Source organism: Alexandromys fortis, unplaced genomic scaffold (assembly GCF_014885135.2).
Source record: "Alexandromys fortis isolate MF-2015 unplaced genomic scaffold, M_Fortis_MF-2015_v1.1 scaffold_268, whole genome shotgun sequence".
Lineage (NCBI taxonomy): Eukaryota > Metazoa > Chordata > Mammalia > Rodentia > Cricetidae > Alexandromys > Alexandromys fortis.
In genome coordinates this window covers 201329-210332 of record NW_026068141.1, presented here as the reverse complement: position 1 = coordinate 210332, position 9004 = coordinate 201329, and the positions used below count along the sequence as shown (strand labels likewise).

General features: G+C 41.2%; 1 protein-coding gene across 21 annotated transcripts in view; it reads left to right on the top strand.

Moving 5' to 3' along the window:
- LOC126491239 (complement C5-like) overlaps positions 1 to 9004 on the top strand; it is a 113279-nt gene that overhangs the window by 19291 nt on the left and 84984 nt on the right. For 4 of the 21 annotated variants that reach the window (XM_050126774.1, XM_050126758.1, XM_050126764.1 and 1 more), the window contains exons 3-5: positions 17 to 179; positions 2715 to 2785; positions 3093 to 3184. The exons of 3 other annotated variants lie outside the window; for them this stretch is intronic. In XM_050126774.1, the coding sequence (XP_049982731.1) occupies positions 17 to 179; positions 2715 to 2785; positions 3093 to 3184 (326 nt within the window). Of the gene's footprint in view, positions 1 to 16; positions 180 to 2714; positions 2786 to 3092; positions 3185 to 5901; positions 5985 to 6244; positions 6308 to 6608; positions 6672 to 7006; positions 7220 to 9004 lie in introns of all 21 variants that reach the window. 14 more of the 21 variants (XM_050126757.1, XM_050126775.1, XM_050126759.1 and 11 more) reach the window with 5 other exon arrangements.

Genomic DNA, 9004 nt, shown 5'->3' with positions numbered 1-9004 from the left:
GTTTGTTGTTTTTCAGATTCAGGACAAACAGTTGTCTGAAGGACAAAGCTCATTTTCATATGTGTATTTGGAAGTCGTGTCAAAGCATTTTTCAAAATCAGAAAAAAGGCCAATCCTCTATGACAATGGCTCTCTCTTCGTCCACACGGACAAGCCTGTGTACACTCCGCAGCAGCACGGTAGAGTATCTGATGCTTCTTCCACGGGAGAATGACATAAAGATGTGGAGCTTTGAACATCTGAAATTGAGTGGACAGTAGAGACCTTCTAATTTTGGTGGATGCTGATGATGTCCATAGTGAGGTGAATGGGGCTGTATGATAATCAACACATGTAACATGGGCACTATTGGAAAGGAAAGACCTAGACAAGGTCAGGATGTTGTCCCCAGCTCAGACAGTGAGTCATTGTCAGAATGGTTCACCTAACTCCAACAAGACGACTTCTTATATGAGATAGTAGTCTCTGCCTATAAGAATATTCGTAAGTCCTTATCCTACTGATGTATTTAATGTGAAGACATTTGAAAGATTATTATCTTAAGCATCTTTGAATAAAGGCTTAGTCTCCGAGGCTTCGTAGGATAAAGGACTTTAGGATATTGTCCAGAGTCCGTCAGTTCTTCACAGCCTGGGTCCCACCCTCTTTCCCAGGTCCCTTCTCTGCTATGTCCCCTCAGCTGTGGACTCAAGTTAGTTGCTTTTCCCGTTACTTCTCACGCACATGGAGGTGGATGCAGTGTTACTTCTGCATAGTACGTTTTTATCTTTTTCTTTGACTCAGTAACTCCTGCTGGTAGCATCTGCATACACGGATCCCTTCAGGAACCTACAACTGCAGCTCGGCCTGCCACCCCCAGCACATTTCCTTTCTCTCCTCCTTGTCAGTGCTCGGGATAAGTCCAGGGCCTCCTACATCCCAGGCAAGTGCTACAGCACTTAAGAACATTCCCACTCCTTTTTTTTTTTTTGTTCTCTCCAAATCCAAAGGCGTGTCCTCTGCAGCACCTGCACCTCCGTGCTCCTGGAACCTATATGACTGTGTTTCTCCTCTCCTGGAGCATCAGGTGGCATGCATATCAGACTTGATCACCAGTCTTATCTCATTGTCTAGCACAAAGCAAGCAATGCAATTAAGTCATAGCTTCAATACACAGATTTTATTGATCTTGTCTCTGATACACTAAGATTAATATTCTAAATGAACTAAAAACTAGGTTAGAAAGTACACAAATAATAGTCACTAAAATCATAAAGATAACATAAAAATTTGTTACTTCTTTTATTCTGAGTCATTTGGAGACTCTGTCCTGTTTGTACCTGTGAGTGTACTGGGCGGTGACACTAATATTCCTGTTTTTTTTAGTGAGGCTTAGAGGTAAGATAACTAGGAACAGGAAAAGGAAACACCAAGACAAGACCATAGTTTTGAACTTTAGAACCTGTGATCGTAGACTTTTCCACAGGCTGCTAACAGCTCCTTCTTGACACCTGACAGCGCAGGCAGGTTTGTCATAGACGGGAGGACAACATGAGGTGGTGACAGCACTGAAGGAGGAGAGCACAGGATGTGGGCGACCTGCTCATCATACTGGCTTTACCTTGTTCCCTGGTGAAACAGGATTTCCTGGGACATCTCCGTGGAGTTACACAGTACAGGCAAGGGTCGAAATGGTGTAGGGCTTAGGGCACTATTTCTGTTTTAGTGTGGGGACCAAGACTTGGCTACGATTGAGTTGAAAACCCTTGAAGAAAGAAAATGTGTCACTGTGCCCCTGCAGAGTCAATCGCTCCACCAGTATGTTCAGCCCAGAAGCAGACAGTGCAGCTTAGCAACCACATCTCTGAGCTCTGGTAGGCACCCTGCTCCTCCAGATCTTTGGGTCTGCTGCACCTGTTCCATAGCTCTCCTTGATCTCAGGTCTGGGGCTATGATTTAGTTGTACTGTTTGGTGCTGGGCACCCATGGTCACCCACTCTCTGTATTTGGAGCAGTTGTGAATCTGTGTAGATGACAACAACCACCATGGGGGAGATTTTAAAGGCCTCCTACACGTAAGAACAGCTATAGACAGTGGCTGCTTAGAGAGGGAGGCTTGGTTTTTCCCAGGGAGGATCCAATCCTGAACAGTCCACCCTAAGCACATGCACATAGGAACAACGCTAAATAAACATGTGTGTATTTGTGTGTGTAAATATTACAATATCAGGCATGCAATTATCAACTAATGAATGTAATTCCAAAAAGAATAAAGACTTTAAGCTAAAAGATATTGAATACAATAAACAAAGACAAGGAAGATATTCTAAGGGATTAGTTTCAAATTTATAGAGATTAAAAACTCCAATGGTAGAGATGAAATACTTGAAATGTTCCACTAATTGTTTTCTGTTGACTATTTTATTGTTGAATTGCTCTTGTTTTTGGTTCTTCGAGACAGGATTTCTCTGTAACTTTGGAGCCTGCCCTGGAACTCACTCTTGTAGACCAAGTTGGCTTCAAACTCACAGAGATCTGCCTGCTTCTGCCTCCCAAGTGCTGGGATTAAAGGCATGTGCCACCACTGCCCGGCTAAAGATGTTTAATAAAATATATATTAATCTTTGACACTGTCACACACTATCTTAAATCATTTTCACCCTGATGATGTTTGTTTTAAAAATTAGAATAGTCCTTGCTCAACAAGGTTTTTGACGATATCACTTCTTCTGCAGTAAAGGTTGGCGTCCTTTCGCTGGGAGATGCCTTGGAGCCAGTTACACGGGAAACTGTCTTAACTTTCATAGTAAGTATGTGCTTAGTCCCGTGATGCCTCCCTCACAGATGGATGCACCAAGCAGGGCTGTTCCCGTGCGAGAGCTTTCTTGTCACATGAACAAACTCTTCCTAAGCGCTTGCTTGCCGTTCTGCTTCTCTATCCAGAGTTGAAGCAGGACAGCTCCTCCCTGCACAGCGTCATCTCCTTACAACCCTGGCCTCCAGTACTGTGGCCAAGACAAATCTCTAGTTTTCAAAAATTACCTGGTCATGGGTATTACCTTGTAACAACGAGAAATGACCTAAGGCGGGCACGTTTTCTTCTTTCTCTAAAGGACCCTGAAGGATTAGAAGTTGACAAGGTGCAAGGAAACAATCTTACTGGAGCTGTGTCTTTTCCTGACTTCCAGATTCCTTCTAACCCCAAGTATGTAAAAATGTTTGTTAATAAGTCGTTTTATGAAAAAAAATGACCTGGAATTTTTGTTTGTGGGGCAGAGGAAAGGTTAAGTGAGCACCTGCTCTGACCAAGGAGAGCACACATGTGGCTATGTGAAGCCTTCCAAAGGATGGTAGAAGTTAGGCCCACTTCTCAGCAAAACGGAAATGAATCCCAGATACCAGAGCACTGCCCAGCAGACTAGGAGTCTCGGATTTTCAGCACACCTTCAATAGAGAATCCCTTAGATGTAGGTATTACCAGCCAGTCTCAGCAGATGGCAAATCCCTGTTTTAGTAAATAAATAGACAGATCTCTGTCTCTGTCTCTGTCTCTGTCTCTGTCTCTCTCTCTCTCTCTCACACACACACACAGAAAAAGTTCCAAAAATTTCTTCCCCCCATTCTTTTTATAGAGAGAGCAATCAATTTAGAAGAGAAAACAATCTTCAGTTGTCTTTTTTACTTTTTCACCCTAAAAGAGTGTCCATCTCTGAGGAGAAGGCATTAGGTTATGGTCTACAGGGCGAGCACTTATGCCTAGCAGGTGCAGAGATTTAGTCAAAACGAGTGTGTGTGTGTGTGTGTGTGTGTGTGTGTGAGAGAGAGAGAGAGAGAGAGAGAGAGAGAGAGAGAGAGAGAGAGAGAGAAGGAAATTTTGTCTTATTTGGCTTCACATGCAAGGATCTACAATCCCTGCACTCAAGGACCATAGAGCAGGATGTCTCAGACAAGGGCAGCTATACTATACTATACTATACTATACTATACTATACTATACTATACTGGCAGCTACACTATACTGTACTGTACTATACCATGCCATACCATACCATACTATACTATATTACACTATAATAGCTATACTGTACTATATTAGATAAGAGCAGCTATACTATTCTATACTATATTGTACTGTACTATACTAGACAAGGGAAGTTATACTGTACTGTCCTATACTATACTATACTATACTGTGCTGTACTATACTATACTAGACAAGGGCAGCTATACTATTCTATACTATACTGTGCTGTACTATACTATAATATGCTATGCTATACTCTACTCTACTGTACTATACTATTCTGAGTATACTATAGTAGACTATATTATTCTATACTATACTGTATTATACTATTCTATACTACACTGTACTATACTACACTATACTCTACTATACTATTCTATACTACACTGTACTATACTACACTATACTCTACTATACTATTCTATACTACACTGTACTATACTACACTATACATAGCTACTGCAGACTTTTCCAGTAGAAACACTTTAGAGTCACTTGCCCTGTGTCCTCGCTAAAGGAAATTGTGTTTGGCTCATTTTGAAAACATTTTCTGAAAATCGTCGACTGAAGTTGGGAGGCTGAAATAATCTGGATGATTTAAAATTATACAATTTCTTAAAATGCCATAGGCTCCCCAGTGCAGAATCGAGTCTGCTATGTTATGATTCTGATTTCCCAGACGTCACCTCGTGCCAGCTGTCCACGGCAGATCACTGGAATCCATCAGACTCCACTCTCCCGTCTTAGCAGCTTGGCGTCTGTTGTCCTCTATGCACAGAACACATTCTCCTTCATAGTTCTCTTCTCTGGGACATGGGAAAATGACACTTTGTACAAATGCCATCCCTGGATACGACGTAGTGTCCACTTCACTCTCCACCTCCTTGTCCTGTGTATTTTCTTTCTTCTCCATGTCTTATTCATTGTTTCTTTATCACCCCCTCCCCATGTTAGACCCCAGGCTCCTTAAGATCAAGGCCCTTGTCCATAGTGTTCCTTTTAGCTCAGCAATGCAGCATCCTCGGTCCTCGGTAAATACCTGTTGAGCAATGACAATAGTCATGACAACCGTGCTATCTCCTCCATTGATCGCATTTCATATCTGCATGGTGGATACGGTTTTTCTCTTTCCCCAGTGATGTTCAGTAACTCGTATAAATCAAACTTTCTCAGAAAACGTGTGAGAATCTGAACTGGTGTGGATTGTTTGCTATGAAGTCTGCGGTTCTTCTATCTTTATCTTTTTTAAAATCTCAGCGTACTACTCACTAATTTTTTCTTTGCCTGTTTGGTTTTGGTTATTGGGCTTTGGTCTCTAAGGAAAGAGTTTCTCTGTGTGTCCCTGACTGTCCTCAGTCTGTAGACAGGCTCAGCTTGAACTCAGATCCACCTCCCAAGTCCTGGGATTAAAGGCATGAGCTACCACTGCTCAACCTTACTGAATATTTTTAAACAAAGGTTGTAGGACAGGTTATTTTACTCTTTAAACAAGCCATGCTTTGTTTCCAAATACAATTTTGCTTATATGAGGTGTGATTTACATCACTAGCATGCCGTCTTTCCAGACACAGTATTCTAAATTTTTTGCTGTATCTTGAACTGAACATATACTCCTAGATTAAGTAAATTCTGAAATTCTTATTAGTTCTCCAAAACAAAATTACTATATTAAAGTCAAATATGTAGGAAAAGAATGCAATATGAAAAACTAATTGTTAAACAATTTATTTTATTTTTGAAATGTTCACTTATGTCTATTTATTTTTTAAATGTCTTTCCTCCAAACTTTTACTTAGGGTGTGTGTATTCTTACCTCTTCCAAACAGAAACTACTAGAGTTGATAAATTAAAACTCTTTGTTTCCCTCCATGATTTCAAACATCTGGCTTCCACAGATACGGTAGATGGACGATTCAGGCTAAATTTAGAGAAGATGCTTCTACCAACGGAACGACACACTTTGACGTCAAAGAACATGGTAATCTTCTATCTAAGACTCATTTATAAAACGTTAGTTTTTTTCCAGTTATTCTTTTCAGTATTATGGCTGATGAAAACCACTCCCAGGTAGGGATGAGGCCCTGAGCCAGGGTGGTGGGAAGTCCTGGTTAGGTATGCGGCTAAGGAGTCAGTGCTTGTTAGAGGTTGTTAGAGGGCCGCAATGATGCGGAACAGAATACCGTCGTGCGACTGTTTTAGAAGGATTTTATGCCTTTCACACCTCCTTCTCTCTCACAGATAAAGCCTACAAAATAAATCTCACGCCAGTAAGTGATCGGCAGCACGAAGTGGAAATTCAAGGTACTCTAACGCTTTGGTGGCTGTTCGGGAGTCTGGGATCAGCTTGCCTGTTATTTTTGAATAAGCAATCCAGATTTGTGGATTCGTGTTCTTTATAATAGAAGTGGTACAGTCACCATGGGAACCTTTCTAGGCTCATGATTTTAGGAAAAATAAACAATTAGCGACACGTAATTAAGTCAACAAACGATTTAGTTGACGAGAGTATTGCGGGTCATATAGGAACAAGACCTATTTTTGAGTAATATAACAACAGTATGACACTGACCACTCTTCCCTCACTCCATTCTCCTGCTCATAGATGAAGCCCAAGGCGTGAGTCTCCAGTCAACAGATTCCCTGGAACAGAAAATAACAGAACAAGGTAGTCCACAAGTTGTATAGCACTGTGGTTACTGCATTCAAGACCAGAGAGCAGAAGACACGGGGTTTCCCTAATTGCAATGCAGTGGGTGGGGAAAAGATGCTCGTGGAGGTTCAGTTCACCCCTCTAATGATCCTTCACAAAAACTCAGGATTTCATTGGCCAGATCCTTACCACGAACAAAGCAGTTCTTTATTATTTCCTCCCCTACAACTATCTAAAATATTTGTTTTCCCCGAGTATCTGCTGAGGGAGTCCTTTGATGGTAGAGAAATTGACACTTGAGATCCCTACGACTGTTGGTGGTAAGAACACGCGCATTGACATCGTTTCAGCTTCTACATACAAACATCCGGTGGTAAAGAAGTGTTGTTATGACGGAGCCAGACATAGTGCCTATGAAACCTGTGAGCAGAGAGCAGAACGTGTGAAAAAAACAGGCCCAAACTGTGTCCAAGCCTTCACTCTCTGCTGCACCATGGCAACTGAGATCAGAGCTAATGACACCTTTAAACATATCCACGTGTCGAGGAATCAGTGTAAGTATGGTATTTCCTGTTGGAACCTTCCAAACCTGTGTAAATTCTCCAAGAAAAGCAGTTTTCATGTCCTACTTACAATTAGATTTGAAAGGCAGACAACTTGCAGTGCCCAGAAGGAAGCCCTGTTGTGTATTGGGGAACTGGAAACAGGATAGCACACTCAGAGAACACTAGTCCAGAGCCAAGACTCAGTGGCACGAAGGCCAGCTCACTATGTAGACTTGAAGGAGACTGAGAATCTCCAGTCGATAAAATGCAATGATTCTGTCACATTACAGTCAGCAAAAGTTGAAATCTATTTCAGTGTTAGCATTAGTAGATGTTTCAGGATGAAAGAACTTTCTTAATGTTTCCAAATCTTCAGGGACTCCTTTTCTATATCGTCTTTAAGAAAACAACAACAGAAAGATTCCTTCTAATTTTACTCTGAATATTTTTAATTACTTTTTTTTCTTTGGGAGATTTTAATATAATCACATTATGTCCCCCTTTTCCTTTGCTTCCTTCAAAACAGCCCATAAATCCCCCTTGTTCTCCTTCAAAATCATGCCCTCTTTTTTCATTGTTACATTCATATGTGTATACATGTATATATGTGTATATACATATATGTTCCTAAATATAACCTTCTCCATCTGTATATTTACATGTATGCTTTTGTGAATAACCAGTTGTCATTGGATGAGCAGTCAGTGTGTTCTTCCCTGGGGAAGACTCTTTCTCCCGCTCCCAGCATTCCTCTGATGCCTGTAGTTCTTTGTGTAGGGTTGGTACCTGGTGGTCTTTACCCCTCACTCTGGCATGTCTATTGTTGTGTCTTTGTTCAGCTCATATTGGGGGAGCCATGCTGGGGAGACTGTCTGGTACAGCCTCTGGCGTTGCTAGGAGACAACATCTCACATCAAAACCTGATCCTCTGGCTCACAGCTGCCTATGACCAGATTGAGCCCACTTCTAGCAGCTGAGAGCACCTACACTTGTGTGCACACACCCACACACAGACACATAACATACACATGACTGAAATAAAATAAATCTTTAAGCAGGAGTAAAGTGTCCATATAAGCATTTGGACTATGGGTAATATTGCATATTTTCCATATAGCACTTTATTTTTACTTTTTATGCAACCAATCACATAAAGTCTGATCCCAGTAACACAGGGGAGGAAACTGAGAAAGGGAACTGGTGAAGCAGTGGTGTGTCTAACCTATACCTTTGTGAACATAATGGTGTATCTAACCTATCCCATCATGAAGACAATGGTGTATCTAATGTATATCACCCTGAACTCGATGGTGTATTTAACCTATATACTTTGAACCTGTTTTGTGTTCTTTTTATGGATTGAACCGAGCAAAAATGAACTGTTATAGAGAAAGTCTTTGATAAAAAATCATATAACTGAGTTGTAATTTATAGTCATAAGCCTCAGGCCATATAGACACACACACATATTTAAAATACGATTCTCAGGTTTGATTAAGAGGAGCTTTGAGGGGTGAAAAACACGACTCCTAGTGTCTAGAATAAATAAGCCTTTCCCCCAGGTGAGGGGCCATAGCCCTTAATGGTGCTGGTGTTGACACAGACAAACCAGGTGAGAATAGCAAATAAAATTGGAAATAATGAGCATTTATTGGATGGCTTACCTGTTTACCCAGCTGACAGTGAATATCACCTAAGGATCAACTGTTTTTATGGAATATGTGGAGCAACCATTAGAGTCACAATGACCCCTTCCTATCACCCACTAGGCTTCAAGAGCTCCAAGGTAGATTAGGGAAACAA